Consider the following 16,658-nt stretch of genomic DNA (forward strand, 5'->3'; position numbering starts at 1 on the left):
TATATTGGAGGATCTAAACGAGTGATCTGCAAGTTTAAGGACCGTGATGACACAGTTGAATAATTTTGAGGATGAACGGTCGATTTGCGAGTGTAGGGACTGAGATAAAACAACGGTACAAGTTTAGGGACGGTGATGGACTTTACTAAAAAAATAATTTATATATGGGAAGTTTTGGCTCATTTGGTAGTATTTCTCCATAGACTTGATTAAACATTAGAATTGATGTCTATATATATGTGATCTTTATGTTTGGGAAGTCCTAATTAAGTGCATGCATTTATATCTCTCTCTTATTTAGCACATGCATGGTTTGAGAAACGGTCCGATCCGTAAGCTATGGAAAGAGGAACGAAGCAGCAATTTTGCACTTTGCAGCTTGATGGTCGAGTTTCCATTGAGCACTTGAAACAGCTTGTGGCAGATTGCTGCATCATTAGCGTAGGGTCATCATACGTTGGCCAGCTGCCGTAGTATATACTTATATTTATTATTAAACTAGGTGAAACCCCGCACATTGCTGCGGAAATTTAGTATGATAATAATAATAAAAAAATAACGTATAAGATAACTAGATAACATCAGATTAAGTAAATTAATGTGATTTATGATAATTTAAATTTAAATAGTATGTAGAATGGTGATTCAAACGTAAAAAGTAAGCTGGTATGACTTTACGGAGGGAAAAAAAAGTAGGGAGATAGTTTGGACCGTAGATTAATCATCTAAAGACTAAAAACAATTGATGTGATATAACTTAATTAGAGGAAAAAAAGAAAAAGATAATTTAGACCATAGATTAATCATTTAAGCACTAACTAAGTGAGGATGAACTATATAAATATATAAGATATCATAAAACATAATAAAGATATACATTGAAACATTATATGAATTATGTTGGATGATAATTTAACATGTTTGTATTTGAAAAGCTCTTAAATTATAAAAACTATAAAGATATAGCATGTTTGCATGATGTTTAAATGTGATGAGTGTTAGTGCATGATGATGTGACATCTTGTTAATTAGTGGATGATGGTGTGGTATCTTGTTAGTGAATGATGATGAGGCATCTTCATATCAAGCTTAAGAAGTTAGTGGGGGATAACTTTATAGTAAGATATGATACCACTGTTTTCAGATAGCTGATTGTTCCTATCAATAACCATGAAGTGCCATTTTACGGAAACAATATACTCCCTCCGTATCTTAATGTATGACGCCTTGACTTTATAACCAACGTTTGATCACTCGTCTTATTCAAATTTTTTATGCAAATATAAAAATACTTATATCATGCCTAAAGAACATTTGATGATAAATCAAGTCACAATAAAATAAATTATAATTATATAAATTTTTTGAATAAGACGAAAGGTCAAACGTTTGTCAAAAAATCAACGGTAACATACATTAAAATATGGAGGGAGTATTCATTTGGAAAAAGTACACCCAAGGTCCCTCAACTTGTCATCGAGTTACGAAATCGTCCTCCGATATATGACATCCCTCAACTTACAAAACCGTTTATTTTAGGTCATTTGATGGTTTTGACCCTGGTTTTATCCAACGTGGCGGCTGAGTCAGCGTGGGACCCACGTGGGCCCCACATGTCAGTAAGCCATATCATCACCTCTCTTTCCTCCCTCTTTCCTCTCCCTTCCTCCAATCTCTCGCTCTCTCTCACTTTTCTCCTCTGGGCAGGCCGGCCGGAGGGCAGCGCCCGCGAGCGCGGGGCTGGGCCCGGCGTCTCCTTGCCGGAGGAGGCGACGTGAACTGCGGCCGCCCGTCCACGGCGAAGAGGAGCTTGCTCCGCCACGCATGCCCCATCCCCAGCGCCTCGAACGCCGTGGGCGCGCGCCCGCCGCCGCCGCCGTCGACCGAGACGAGCGCCTTGACGTGGGCGATTGACTCGGACGTGAACCGGAACGACCTGTGCAGGAACGGCTCGGCGCCGTTCTGCGCCGGCGAGCCGCCGTCATCACCGTCGTCGATCTGCGTGAACTCGTGGTGCAGGAACGCGACCTGCGGGGGGTCGCGCGCGCGGAGCAGGGCGCGGTCGAGCGCCGGCGGGACGGAGAGCGGCACACCCCGAGTTGACGAACTGCATGACGCCGACGCCGTTGAACATGCAGTGGTTGATGGCGAGACCGAGCACGAACCCATCGCACTTGAGTCACCTAAACCATCGCCATTAACAAGAACTCGTAGATGATTATTGTTAGGAACACAGAAACACTGAATCAAAACTCACGAACTCTCACTCTCACTCTCACAATCTCTGAACCTTTTGTCGAACGTGAACAGTTTAACTGAAGAACAGAGAAAACGAGCAGAGTTTTTGGCGCAGCGTAATACCTTTGCTGCTTTTCTGGTTTTCTATTTATTCTCCTCAATTACAGAGTTTGTTACATGCATAACAGAAAGAAGCCCGATTGATCTAGATCCACTACTGACCGGCTGCTGCCAGATTCTAACACAGCCAACTGTATGCAACGCAACAACAGAAACTGCACAAGATTACATTATTTAGCTAACAATTATGAGCAACAAACACAATGATTAAATGGATAATCGCATGAGAGTTCATGTACGTGCCTGAGCTGCGAGGAGGGGCATCTCGAGGACGTTCTTGGCGCCGGGGATGCTGTACACGAGCTCGCCGAGGACGGAGGGGTCGGGGCGTCGGTGAGTGTCAGGCGCAGAGTGAAGTGAAGCGGCAGCGGGCACGCACGTGCAGCGGGTGAGCGGCCGGCGGAGCGAAGCGCCGACGGCGGGTCGGCGGCAGGCAAGCGCGCGGTCGGTGGAGCAGAGCGGCGGTGGCGGGCGAGCGAGCGGCCGCGAGCCAGCCGCCGGACCTTCTCCTCTCCTTCGTCGCCCCGCCGGCCTCCTCCCTTCTCCAGTGTCGCCGCCTTGTCGTCTGTCGCCGGCCGTCGATGCCCGTTCATCTCCGCGTTCGTCGTCGGGGCTGTCGCGCTCATCGCCGCGCCGTTCGCCGTCCCTCCTGCATCGTTCGCCCGTGACGTCGAGCGCGCCGTTGCCGAGCGCGAGGAGCGTGACGGCGGCCATGGACGGGGAGAGGCGGAGGCGGCCCGCGAGGCGGGAGACCGCAGGGGGAGAAGTGGGACCCCGCGGCAGCGGCGAGGACGCGGAAGGGGAGGAGGAGGAGAGCGAGCACCGGGAGGGAGGCACGGCGCGGCGGGGAAAGAGGAGAAAAGTGAGAGAGAGAGAGAGAGAGGAGGGAAAGAGAGAGGTGATGACATAGCCACGCTGACATGAAGAGAGTGAACGGTTATTTAAGTTGAGGGATATTATATATCTGGTTTTGTGGTTGGACAACGATTTCATAACTCGATGACAAGTTAAGGGACCTTCGGTGTACTTTTTCCTATTCATTTCAGCCTTTCAGGTAGTATATAAATTAGGAAATGAAAAAAGTACACCTAAGGTCCCTCAACTTGTCATCAAATTACAAAATCATCCCTCAACCGCAAAACTGACATCCTTCAACTTTACAAAACCGTTCGATTTGAGTCTTTCGGTGGTTTTGACTTCGGCTTTATACGACGTGGCGGCTGAGTTAGCGTGGGATCCACGTAATAGGATGCCACATCAGCACCCTCTCTCGTCCCCGGCGAAGAAAAGAAAACGAAAGGGCACTGATGGAGACGTCGGCTGCGCGCCGGCCACAGCACCTGCACGGCCGCCCCGGACCGCGCCACTACCTGGGCCGCGCCTTGCACTGAACTCCGCCGCGTCACGCCGGTCGTCGCCCAGCCGCGCCGCCGCGCCTCCCCGACCACACGAAGTCAACGGGAAAAGAAAATGAAGAAAGAAAAAAAAAAGGAAAAGGGCGGAGCAGCGAGCAGCCATGGCCGCTCGGCCGCATCCCGCGCCGAGCCGCCGCTCAGCCGTATCCCGCACCCACCCGGCCACCGGCGTCGCCGCACCGCGCCGTGCTAGCCCGCTGCACCGCATTCGCCGTCCGCGGCGTGCTCGCAGCACCGCGCCATGCCCGCTTGACCGCCCCCACGCCGCCCCGCATGGCGTGGCGCCGTGAGCCGCCGGCCCGCCGCACGCCAGCCACCACGAGCCCGTGTCCTAGCCGCGCCGCCGCCGCGTGTCCGCGTCGCGGCCGCCGCCTAGCCGCCACCGCGCCCCGCCGTCGGCTGCCGTCACGCCGTGCGCCGCACCCCGCCGACGCACGGCCGGCCTTCACCGCGCGCCGCGTGCCGCCGCCGCCCCTCGTCGTCCTCAGTGCGCCGCGCCGCCGGTGCACTAGGTCCCCGCATGGTTGGCACCTTGTTAACGTCGAATGTGGTTGGTCTGCAGCAGGATGGCATCCCCCATAGCTGTACTGCGGCCACTAGCCACAGCCCATCTGTTCCAACAAAAAAACATAAATTTACGAGTCGATGCAGGCTATTAGCAGCAATTCAGCTTCTAATTTGCAAGAATTTACACACACACACACTTACAGATTGTGAAGAATTTGAGCGGGTGTGAGGCTGTGAGCTGCAGAAACGGAAAGGGCCAGAAGCACCAGATGAGCAAATAAAATCCAAGAGACAATGGCGGAAGCTAGCAAAGAAATGGAGGGAAGGATGGGTTCACCGGCTATTCTGCCGGCCGGCCGCTGCCCTTCTTCCTCTCCGCGCGCACCCGCGGGCCGGCGAGGGAGATCGGCGGGGAGAGGAGCGGGAGGCAAGCCACCGCCGTCCTCGCCCGCCTCGGGACGTCGCCGGACACCCACCGCTTCCACTCTGAGTGCGTGGCTGCGTGCTACTCTTCCAGCCCCCAGGAGCAAGCGAGCGGCGGCCCCAAGTCGTCGTCGTGCTCCGCGTCGCCGACCGCCACCCATCGCGCCAACCCTCCTCTCAGCCGCGCTCCTCCCTCGCTGGCCGTCGCGCGCCCGTCGCGCTCCTCCCCTGCCGGCCGGCCGTGCTCCCTAAGAGGAGAAAGTGAGAGAGAGAGAGATGAGAAAGGGAGAGGAGGGGAAAGCGAGAGAAGATGCTGACGTGGCATCATGACATGTGGGGCCCATGTGAGTCCCAGACTCAGCCGCCACGTCGGATAAAATTGGGTCAAAACCACCGAAGGACGTAAAGTGAATGGTTTTATAAGTTGAGGATGTCATATATCTGGTTTTGCGGTTGGGAGATGATTTTGTAATTCGATGACAAGTTGAGGGACCTCGGGTGTACTTTTTCCTTAGGAAATTTATGGTCTTCCAATCACGGGCCGTAATTAAGGCCTATGAGAGTGCAGCCGACGAATATGCGTGGGCCCATCCAATCAATATATGGGCCTGAGTTGGCCCGGCAACGTGGGCCTTCTGCCGCCGCCTTCATCGCTGGGCTCGCAGCAATGTGCCTCTGCCGGTGAGGCGGCCGCCGCGGCGGCGGCGGCGACCGACGGGCGGCGATGCGGAGGAGACGGTGGAGAGGAGTGATTCCGTTCTACTCCCGGGCATCACTCTCCTGGAGCTTCCGTTGCTCCGGCCGGCGCTATCATGCCACCGGGGTTTCCGACTTTCCCTCCCAGAAGGCTTTCCCTCCCCGTCTCCGGCCAACTCTGGTCTCCGGCCATCTCCTCGTCGGCGGGGGCAACCTAGCAGTGGACTAGCGGAAGGATCGGAAGGCCACATTCCCAGGTGTACCCAAAACCCTACTAATTTTCCTCCATTAATTAATTCACTGCCATGCTATTGACGCTTGTTTGGATCTGGCTTCTCTCGATGAGACGAAAAGAAAAGGGGGGTAAATCATGTAGGCTAGTACAATTAATTGTTATTTTGATTTGCGGCTATCTGTAATTTACTCTAGGATAGTACGAAAATCATGCAGTTTGGATTTGTCCTCTTTGAGGCCTTGTTTAGTTGGGGAAAAATTTTGGGTTTAGTTGTCACATCGGATATACGGATAGACATTTGAATTATTAAACGTAGTCTAATAACAAAACAAATTACAGATTTCACCAGGAAACTGCGAGACGAATTTATTAAGCCTAATTAACCCGTCATTAGCAAATGTTTACTGTAGCACCACATTGTCAAATCATGGCGCAATTAGGCTTAAAAGATTTGTCTTGCAATTTACACGCAAATTGTGTAATTGGTTTTTTTATTTTGTCCACATTTAATACTCTATACATGTGTCCAAACATTCGATGTGATGGGTGAAAAAATTTTGTTTTGTGAACTAAACAATGCCTGAGTAGGATGTAGTTGGGTTTGTAGTTAATTTGTATACCTTGCCAGAAATGGTTTTTTTTAGATAATGGAATAATAAACATCCCGGCCTCTGCATCTTGCACTGCAGAAATGCTTGCAAAAATGGACAGGCCATGATGGGTAGGGGTAGCCACAATGGCAGCCAGAGCGTTTGGCACCCAAATAATTTGTTTCCTCAAGAATGTGGAAACCACAAACATCTCAGACTAAATTATTGAATTCAGGCTTGACTATTGTGAACTGAACATAAACTCAACTTTGCAAAACTCAACATAAACACAATACACAAAGAAAGTTTCATATCCGTGGAGCACTTTGCTTGCCACACAAATTTCAGGAGAGGGGAGATTTCACACCACACAAGTTGAGTAATCTTGTAGTTTATTCTTCTTGCTTCAAGAGATAGAGCTTCCTCAGCTTCACTCAACCCTGACGATGAGAGGCACTGCTCTTCATTTCCTCGATGAGTGGCCACACATCAGCTGCGAGGTCTGGACGATGTTTCTCATTTGGATCACTGCATTTCAATCCCAGGAACAGCATCTCTGCGGCGTCATCTAACTGGCATTTCTTCAGGTCAGGATCCACAATGCTTTTTAGGACCTCATGTTGCTGCTCCATGCTCTTTCCTTGGAATCGTATAATATCTCCTAGTTTGCTGAGCACATTCTTTCTCAAATCCTTTGGTTCTTGTGCTGTAACAAGTTGCAAAAGTATAATGCCCAGAGCGGACACATCTAACTGAGTCTTGTGGGTGTCAGAACCAATCAACATTCTTGCAAATCCCTTAACACCACCCCAAAACGAGACAGGTTTGGAAGTGTATTGCAGCAGATGGGACATGGTAAAGTTGCTAAGCTTGCATACATTGTCTTTGCTGAAGAGGATGTTGCTCGTTTTGAGATTACCATGGACGATTGGGTAGGGCTCGGTGTTGTGGAGGAAGATGAGAGCGGAGCATATGCTGGAGGCAGCTCTCACTCGTCTTTTCCATGTGAACCTCCTCCTTTGTCCACTTTCAGTGAGGTGATCTTTCAGGGAGCCATTAGGCAAGAACTCGTAGATGAGTATCTGTCTCTCTGGACATGCTCCTATGAGGGTGACAAGATTTTGATGCCGGATCTTTTTGAGGATGGCAACCTGCATTTTCAGAGCTCTTCTATCCGAGAAAATGAGAAGAATATTGTACGGTAGCTCTAACTTGCGGGAAAATTAATATATGAACAATTCAGGTAGGCATAAACTTTCTTGCATTTATACCCATGGAATTTCTGAACTGTATTTCAATTAGTAGGCATGCAATCAGGGAGAAAGTAAGGCAGGAAAAATAGGTGAGGTTGCAGCTAACATTTGAATCAGAGTAAAATACTGTAGCCGGAAACTGTGGAGAAATTACTTTTGTGGTCATTTTCAGCAGTTGGGTAGCAAAATGAATGGCTAAGATTGTCTGCAATTGCTATTGCGCAGTCAAAAACTCACAATAGCAATTGCACTGATCTGAATTCAATGGATTGAGGGATCAAAGAGACAACTGTAATCCCCCATGTTAAACTTTTGTCAGCAATTACTATGAAATGAACCTTTTATTTTGCATGGAGCTACTATAAATGAACTTAGATTAGTAGAAATATAAAAGATATATTGCAGAATATATCTTTATACTTGCCTCTTGATTAAACTCTCGCATGCTTGGCAGAGGTTTGCGGCTGTCTCTGTTATTGGGAATCTTTACAGCAACAGTCTTCTCACCAATTTTGCACTGAAGAACAGACCCATAACTACCAATTCCAAGAAAAATTGCATCTCGGTCATTGACTACACGATGAATCTGTGAAGGCCTGTACTCGGTGAACCTAATCATCTCATAAGACCTGGAAGCTTGCTCCTCCATCCACCAGCGATGTTTGGTATAAATTGATACTATGGTTTCCGTTCTCCTGAGTTCTTCCCTGAGTTTCTGGTTCTCCTTGATGGCATTGTTCGCCCTGAATCTCACCAATTATGAACAGAGATAGAATGATCAGGCAAAAGAAACAATAGTATATTCAGGCTGACTAACAGACCTCCAAGATCGCCACACCTTATGGCTTGTTGCCGATGTTGGGAACGGCCTCTTCCAAGAACCATGGCTCACCAAGGTTCAAACTGCCGATCTTCGACGATTTCGGCTGGATGAAGCTACTGCTTATTGGCTGCTGTGAGTACACTATGGCTGAATCTTCCAAGGCTTGCAGCTGGTGAAGATTATAAAGGCCAACTGGGGGCAAGGTGTCATTTTTCTTCTCTTTCGCCACTAGTTCTATTTTCTCTGTTCCTTTTGTTTTGGCAGCAGCCTAAGACTCTACATCACATTATTTATTCAGGTTGGTCCGTTAGTGGGATGGCTTTTCAGTGCCAACATCTCAAAGCACCTGGGATTTTCAATGTTTTTTGGTGTCATTCCAGAAAAGATTACCAGACAATGGTGGATCAGTCGATCACTGAGTTTGTAACCGATCTTTTACATCCATCACTTTCAGACAATTGTAAAGGCTAACTACTACTGTACTGGGTGAGTTGCTACGATTAATCATGATCTTTTAAGTAAACAAATGACACCTTTTAAGTAGTTTATCTCACGTGCTATCCTTAGTCAAGTCTATCCTTCTAGAAAAAATGGTATGGTTTTAGTGGTTAAGGTAATGATGACAAATCCAATGGGTCATTTTGACAAAAGATTGTTTGGATTAACGAAATGGTGGGAGTATGTTTTAGTGGCTCCACATGCAATGCATAGTGTTGAATGCTCATCAATGGTCATGGATGACGCACATGATGCTCATACACACATAAAAAGAAAACTTGCAGCCAACATATCTATGCAAATGTAAGGCAGCAGACAATGCTTTTCACAAGTTAGTGGAAGGAGGAACCACTGCTTTTTATAGCTAGCTAGCTAAGCAGCAAAATAGTTGGAAGAAAGGAGAGAAGAAAGGTTAAAAAAAAAACAAGAGGAAGAAATTATTTTGCCTTTATTCGTTAGGTTGAGGTAAGAATAAGATCATACTATCTTGGAAGGAATTAAAGGGTAGCCTATGTGTGCACCAATCGAACACTTTGCACTGTTAGCTAGCAAAAAGGCATTTGTCATCATCGGTAAATCAAATGAGAAAAATACTGCAAAGGAGATGATGGTGATGCATCTCCTCTGACATTATGTCAAGTGGCATGGTCACTGACATAATGACATGCGGGTTTCAATAACCACGGGCTCCCACGTAAGTGATCATGTCAGAAGGTAGTTCACGTTAAAAGGGTCTTCTTATGCTCCCAATGTTTGCTGTTGATCTGTTTCGTTTTTAGACTATGTATTCATTATGAATTTTTAGGCAGAATGGAGGATATCTAGAATTTGTTCACCTTCAGTCCCATGCTGCACAAGCTGCGGCTAGTTCAGGATCCCAATAAGGCAGCACAAATCTGAAAACCATGTACCCAACATTATAAAATACAGTTTCAACTGAATTGTTCTGACAGAGAAAGGGAGAAACAAAAATCAATTCCACTGTGTAGGGTACATTAGTGGTCAAATTATTAAAGTTACTTTTTCCAAGGAGAGGGTAAGTGGAGTATCATGCATGGGTGCAATTGTATATAGATCATGACCTACTTTTTTGTTACTACTAGTTATACTGATCAGAGCCACTAATCATGTGGTTAGACTGGTAGTACCCTGCACGTTGCTATGGGAGATGAAAAGAATTGATGTGTTTGATTTAGGAGAATATTATACCAATATTCACTTTTAAATGCTTGTAAAGTCTGTTCTGCAAGTATATGCCAAGTAGCCAATCCTGTAAAGAACATTCTAATGGACCAAAAAATGCATCTATCATGCTGATTACAGGAGGAGGCGTCGCCGTGGTGGTGGCAGAGGGAGAATGGAGAAGGGATTCCGATCCAGTTCCGGGGGTCATTCTCGCTGGAGATGCCGTTGCTCTGGTCTGCCCTGGAGGGTTTCCTCCCAGAAGCGGCTTCTCCGGCCACCTTCCGTCGGGCAGCCTGGCTCGCTCTGGTTTGGCGGATGGAGCAGAGGCGCAGTGTGCACTCCGCCGTGTCGCGAGTGGCCGGCGCAGATTCCTTCTGGGCCGGCGAGCCATCCAGGTGCGGCTCCTGATCTACTGAAACAATGTACCTACTGAGTACTGATTACTGTACTGCCATGGTATCTCCGCATATTGGAGAGAAAAGTTTTGGATGTGATCTCAAAATGATGCTGGCTAGTATTATGATTCATAGTTTGATTTTTATCTGCGCTTATCTGCAATTTAGTGCAGCCTGTAGGATAGTTGGGTTTGTAGTTTGTCTCTCTTTCCAGAAATGCTTGCAGAATCCATACACAGTTTGGGAACCACAAGCATGTGGCAATAAGGCATTTGACACCCAAATGATTTGTGCAACCAAGAATGTGGCAACCATAGACATCCAAACAAAATTCTTGAACGAAAACCTGAGGAGAATTGTGAAACATTCATGGCTGCAGTATTACTGTCGACAGAACATAAACGCTGTCGAAAGATAAACTGAACACAAAAACTCTCTTTTTTTTTCCTTGAACATAAATACTCTGCAAACAAAATTGAACATAAGCACAATGTACAAAGAAAGTTATATATTTGTAAAGTACGTTGCTGCACGCATTCGGGAGACGGAAGATATCACACTGCATGAGTTGAATAATCTTCTAGTTTTTTCTTGCTTTTGCAGACAAGGCTTTCACAGTTTCACTCAAGTACTCAACCTTGACTATGAGAGGCACTGCTCTTCATCGGCTTGATGTGTGTTCACACATCAGCTCATCAGCTGCGAGGTCCGGACACTGTTTCCCTTCCGGATCACTGCATCTCAATCCCAGGACATATCTCCAGCGTCTTTTAACAGGTATTTCTGATGTTCTACCTGATCCTGTTGTGTTACCAGACTCAGGCTCCTATTGGTGAGCTTCATCTGCAATCTGCACGCCAGCAGCGGACTGGGCCTTGTTACTAGACTCAGACTCCTCTTCTTGAGCCTGATCTGCGATCTCCACGTCAGCACTGAAGGGAGTGTGGACGTTGTTGCCAGGCTCAGACTCCTCTTCTTGAGCTTCATCTATAATCTCCACACCAGCAGCAGAAGTTTGGACATTGCTGCCAGGCTCAGACTCCCCTTCTTGAGCTTCATCTGTAATCTCCATGTCAGCAGCAGACTGAGCGTGGATGTCGTTGCCAGGCTCAGGCTCGTCTTCTCGTGCTTCATCTGCAATCTCCACATCTGCTTCAGCAGCTTGCTGCAGCACCTGCTCCGCTGGTTGATTCTGCACGCCTGCTTCACGAGCTTCAATTCCGTTTTGGGCATCTTCCACCATCGCATCATCTTCGACATTGTGGCCACCCTGAGGTTCTTCTGCTGCAGGCTGAGGCTGAGGCTGGACGTTGGCATCTCCAGGCGCATCGTCCTGATCTCGCCACAGGCTGCTCTTCTCGATGCCGCAGTACCAGAGCAATCCCCAGATGAAGGTGATGAGCTCCCCTCCGTACTCGAGGCAAATCTTGTGTGCCTCAGCGTTCCAGCTGGGCGCAATGTGCACGAGCAAATCAGCCCATACACCCGCCAGGATTTGCCACCGCTGCTGATCGTCTGGAATTGTTTCAAGCAATTGCCTTCCCAGTACCGCGCCTTTCTCTACGATGGTCCCGTTCAGTTTTTTCAGTTCAGCAGCTTCGGGTGAGAACAACCCATTGAGCTTGTCATACTTTGTCAGCAAGGAGTCGCGGTCATTCATAATATCAGAAGCGCCAAGCTGTCAGGCAACAGGTCAGGCTGAAAAACCACCAAGTGCGCGCAGTATCGTGACAAGCTGTTTGCAACAATGTAGCTAGTCCGGAGTTGATCATCACCGAGAATATTTTCAGCAACGAGGTACGGCTGAGGAGTGCAGCAGCAGCCGCAGAGAAAAATTTTCAGGTACGTGAAGGCGGAGCGCAGGAGCCCTGGTTTGCTCAGGTCAATGCCCCTGTCTCGGGCGAGCTTGATCTCGCACATGGAGGTCGCGATGTGCCAAACCAGAATGACCTGGGAGCACGTGTACAGGTCAAGCAACGCCCATCGGAAATCCTCAAGCAATCTCGCGGCGCTCAACGATGGGACGTCTCGGGGAAGCTCGCGGCCGCCCAAGCCAGCGAGATCCATTGAGCGCAATGCCTGAAGAATTGCAGGTTTTACACATTCTGGGATCTTGATGGCGGTGCCAGGCTTTTGCCCTTTTACCCTCTCTTTGATGACGCCTAGAGTAGCACGGTACATCAGGTTCCAGAGCGACGGGCTGTAATCAAATGACTGCAAGAAGTCGTACTGGTCGATGTATCCATGCCAAGGGTCAGAAAAGATCTTACGACTTAAAAAGGAACTTAACGTTAGAAAGGAACTTAACAGCTTCTCCATCGTGGCGTTTCTTATCCACCTGCATCTGGACCGCGTATACTCGCACACAAGGAGAAGCCTTGTCCAGTCTGATAGCAAGTAAGTGATCATCTCCCAGATCTCTTTGAACATCATGAAGGACATGAACACCCATGTGATTGTCACCTCCACATTATGGCCGTGCACGACATTGACGGGGTCCGGAAGATCTTTCTTGACCCTATTGACGCCCGAGGCGAGCCAGAGGGCGAGTCCCAAGGCCGCGAGAGACTGAAGAACACTCAAGGAGAGAGAAGCAAGGCCTTGCCAGAAGACGATAGGATAGAGGGTGTAGAAGTAGTCCTTGAGGAACGAAATCTCCAGCTCCATTATCCTGAACACCCTCGCAGGGTTCTGGTCGACATGCAATATTCTTGTCACTATCAGATTCCGCGACATGGAGAGGCTGTCTGCGTCCAGCCTCACGTCTTCGAGCCTGCACCGGAGAAACCTCGACATGGAAAAGGCCAGGCACAGATCCTTGCAGTCGTCTCCGTGAACGCTGTTGGCGGACTGTAGCACCGGCCCGTCAGATCGCCAAATCTTGTCCAGTGTGACCAGCAAGTTTTCATCGGTGACATTGAGATAGAGAGCATATCGAGGCCTCAGTAATTTGATCTTCTGCTTGGACTCGCCATGGACCAAGTATTTGTATCCGTCCATCGTTTCCGCGTTGTGGACACCGGATGCCAATCCTCCCCTCCCAAAGTTGTTACGCATGTACTCTGGAAGGAGCTCTTAACTGCGGCCATGCCACAGGGATAACAGCGCAAGGCTCTGTGCGATGAACCGGTACATGGACCGCAGTAGCAGAACACACCAAATCGACCAGAGGGGCCTCACAAACATGGAGCCTCGGGTGCGATTCAAGAACGCTACTCCCAGAAACTTGATCACATTTCCCAGCTCAGTGATATGTCGTACCCGGTCAGGTATACCGTACCTGGAGAGATAGCCGATGCTAGCATGAAGACTCACCAGCACAATTGACCAGACAGGGAAGAGCTCATTGCTGAAAGGCGCAGCTTGCATGGTGCCCAACAGATACAGCACTATGCGGTCAGAGATACGATCGACCTTGTCCAAAGTGGACATGGTGCCAGAGCCGCGAGACCGGGCACGGTAGATGTCCATGGTAAACATCAGAATGAACGCCACCGTAACAAACGACACCAGTGATTCGATGCGAATCAAGACGTACACGTCCTCGCGCAACGTAACGAACCAGGATGAAATGACGGCACGAGGGTCCACCATATTCAGAGTTGTGTTATTACGTTCTTCCGGGTTCCTGCACGCGGCCACAGGCAATACTTGTATATATCAACCTGGATGTTAATTTAGATACTAGTAGTCCATAACCCATGCATTCGTATATGATGAAGGCTTATCTACTTTGTATCTCAGTTTTGTTGAATTTCAGTTTATAACTAGTATGGCGGTCCGTACATATTGCCGGTTAATATTGTTCTATTTTATTTCTCACCGAATAGCATATATGGGTTAATTCACGAATTCATTTATAGGCCAAATAAATGAATAACCTTATTTGGCCTATCTTACACCGTTAGGTGCAGCCCGTCGGGTGAGGATGGCACAAACCACAAAGGTACGTTGGCACGTAGGTCGGCAAGGCTCTGGCGGCGTGGCGCCCGGGCCTATCGCACGATGCGACATGTTCCACAGAAGAGGAAAGTCTTGATGACCCAGCAACGATACCAGTATTTGTGCTAGGGATCGATAACTTGTGATGGGCCAATAATGTGTAGTGAGCCTTGCATTTTCAGGTGGAATAAGTCCATTGTGACTCCTTTAATTAAGTAGTGGAATCAGCCATGCGGCGATAGCGGAGGGGAGGCGGATGCAATGGCAGGAGAGAACGGGCAGCACGGGGAGGTGGCACGAGATGAGACGGAGCGGGGTGGCCGCCAGGGCCACGACAATGCACCGGTGGCGGAGCAGGTGCAGAGGCTTTCATCACGCGGGGTTGAGGGCAGTAGCTGAGGGAAGGCAGAGGCAGTGGTGGGAGGGACAATGGCGTGGGATGAGATAGAACGGGGCGGCCGCTGGGGGGGGGGGGGGGGGCGACGACGGCACGCCGCTGGCAGAGCAGGCGCGGCGGCTTTCCCCATGCGGGGTTGAGGATGGTAGCAGTGGAGGGGAGGCTGTAGCAGGAGGGACGGCGGCGTGACGACGACCTCCTCACCGCTGCCACCATCCTTGCTCGCACTCCCTCCTTCTCGATGGCGACAAGCGGAAGGGGGCAGCGGAGGCAACGACTGGAAGAGGGAGGGGGGTGGAGGCGGTGGCGGGAGGGATGGTGACGCGACAATGGCATCCCCTCGCATCGCCACCGCCATCCTTGCTCATGCCTCCTCCTCGACGGTGGCGAGCGGAAGGGGGTAGCGGAGGGGAGGCGGAGACAGTGATGGGAGGGACGGTGGCGCGATGACAACCTCCCTTCTGACAGCCATGCCATCCTCGCTCATGCTTCCTCCTGCCCGACGGTGGCGACGCGACAACAGCCTCCCGTCATCACCGCCATGCCCTGTTGCTTCCGCCAGAGAGGAAAGTGAGGAGGGGAAAGGGAATGAAGAGAATAAAGAATGTGTGACATTGACGTGCGAGTCCCATAGTGTGACTTAGCGGGTTAGACCAAGTCAAAGCGCCACGTCAGCGGAACCGCTCTACAAAACTGTTGAGGGAATAAAATTGCACCGATTTTCATAGTTGAGGGGTCAAGATATCCGGTATTACGGTTTAAGGATATGAATCATATTGGAGTTATAGTTGAGGGAGTCCAAATTGTCGATGTTTTAGATCACGACTACGGTATTTGCATGGTGTGGGGATCGTTGGTATCAGGGTATATGTGAGATTAAGGTTAAAGAGACAGAGATAATGATTTTTATATAGGTTTGGGCCCCTCATTCATCAGAATCAGGTAATAGCCTTACTCCTGTTGGTCGAAGCCGGTGTTGCTTTTATTCATCAGAATCTCACAAGTACAATAATTGGGATAGCCTATCTAGTCGTCGTCAACTTGGCGACATAAACACCAACACGTAGTTGACGACAGGGTAGTCTTCCTCCTCGAATACATACTCGGCCAGATCAGAGATAACACTAAATCCCTCTTGACGGCCTCCGATGGCACTAGATTGGGTATGTCTAGGCTAATCTCCGATGTCGATGTCTAGCGGTGTGTATTGGTTTGTTCAGGCTTGTCTTGGTTTTGTGTTGTCTCTCCTTCTGGGGTATTGTATTTATACCCATATATGTCCCCTTGTCCAAGTAAAACTAGGGAGATAAATATGATACAATATGGGTAGTCCTTATCGTTTCCAGCTTGAACTCTATTTGTTCTTCCTTATCCGGAACTCCTTCTATATATACAAGGCATGATTCCATATAAGACTTAATATATGGTGGGTTCTGCCGAGTTTAGTCGATTACTTTTGGATATGTGTTATCCATAACCCTGCCAACAATTGACTTATTCCTTTTCAGGTCTCATGTTGGCATGTTGCCTTGCGACAATAGGCTCTTCTACAGGCAAGAAGAGAATTAACAGGCAGGCAGTACTAGGAGTAACCAATTAATGGCTAGAGGCTAGTTGCCTACCATGAAACCAAATAACCGACGAGAAACTTCAAAATATACTGTGTTACACAACTTCTTCCGCGTCGTCCTCCCTCACGGGCGACACGGGAGGCGGCAACCCCGCGTCGCCCCCCCTCCTTCCTCCTCCGCCGCGCCGCCGCCCGAGCGGCCGCAAGGATGGCGGCGGCGGGGCTTCATTCTCTCGTCGCGCCGGCAGTGGGGGGCAGCACGGGACGGTGTGAAGACCGCCCAGATCTGGGCCGCCGCGGCTAGATCTGGTGGGGAGGCGGCCGGCGGTGGGGCAGCGTGGTGAGGCGGCGGTGGCTAGCGGTGGTGGCAG

At 49.2% G+C, this 16,658-nt stretch overlaps 3 protein-coding genes and 1 long non-coding RNA gene across 14 annotated transcripts; 1 reads left to right on the top strand and 3 right to left on the bottom strand.

Moving 5' to 3' along the window:
* Positions 1-1,393: 1,393 nt before the first annotated feature.
* On the bottom strand, positions 1,394-4,981 carry LOC107279463 (uncharacterized). The gene is made up of 4 exons (XR_010737428.1): positions 4,618-4,981; positions 4,482-4,518; positions 2,602-4,384; positions 1,394-2,513 (listed from the first exon to the last, which is right to left on the bottom strand). It is a non-coding gene; the product is annotated as an uncharacterized lncRNA (long non-coding RNA).
* A 350-nt stretch (positions 4,982-5,331) lies between these two features.
* LOC4350929 (uncharacterized) lies at positions 5,332-14,207 on the top strand. 11 transcript variants are annotated; one of them, XM_066305229.1, is made up of 8 exons: positions 5,332-5,656; positions 6,636-6,724; positions 6,812-7,467; positions 7,932-8,503; positions 8,599-8,786; positions 10,122-10,378; positions 10,982-11,084; positions 11,195-14,207. In XM_066305229.1, the coding sequence occupies exons 6-8, from the start codon at positions 10,156-10,158 to the stop codon at positions 11,982-11,984; spliced, it is 1,116 nt and encodes a 371-aa protein (XP_066161326.1). In that variant the 5' UTR covers positions 5,332-5,656; positions 6,636-6,724; positions 6,812-7,467; positions 7,932-8,503; positions 8,599-8,786; positions 10,122-10,155; the 3' UTR covers positions 11,985-14,207. The 11 variants fall into 11 exon arrangements, with proteins under 11 accessions (XP_066161326.1, XP_066161328.1, XP_066161324.1 ...); XM_066305231.1 differs by lacking the exon at positions 6,636-6,724 and adding an exon at positions 6,770-6,811 and having other exon boundaries at positions 6,997-7,467; XM_066305227.1 differs by having other exon boundaries at positions 5,332-6,811; positions 6,997-7,467.
* LOC107275843 (U-box domain-containing protein 70) lies at positions 6,659-7,381 on the bottom strand. Its single transcript, XM_066305907.1, has 2 exons — positions 7,103-7,381; positions 6,659-7,021 (listed from the first exon to the last, which is right to left on the bottom strand). The coding sequence occupies exons 1-2, from the start codon at positions 7,379-7,381 to the stop codon at positions 6,659-6,661; spliced, it is 642 nt and encodes a 213-aa protein (XP_066162004.1).
* On the bottom strand, positions 11,136-13,435 carry LOC107277742 (uncharacterized). Its single transcript, XM_015760849.2, has one exon. It carries the CDS (start codon positions 13,433-13,435, stop codon positions 12,035-12,037), a length of 1,401 nt encoding a protein of 466 aa, XP_015616335.2. The 3' UTR covers positions 11,136-12,034.
* Positions 14,208-16,658: the final 2,451 nt, after the last annotated feature.

Source organism: Oryza sativa, chromosome 11 (genome assembly GCF_034140825.1).
Source record: "Oryza sativa Japonica Group chromosome 11, ASM3414082v1".
Lineage (NCBI taxonomy): Eukaryota > Viridiplantae > Streptophyta > Magnoliopsida > Poales > Poaceae > Oryza > Oryza sativa.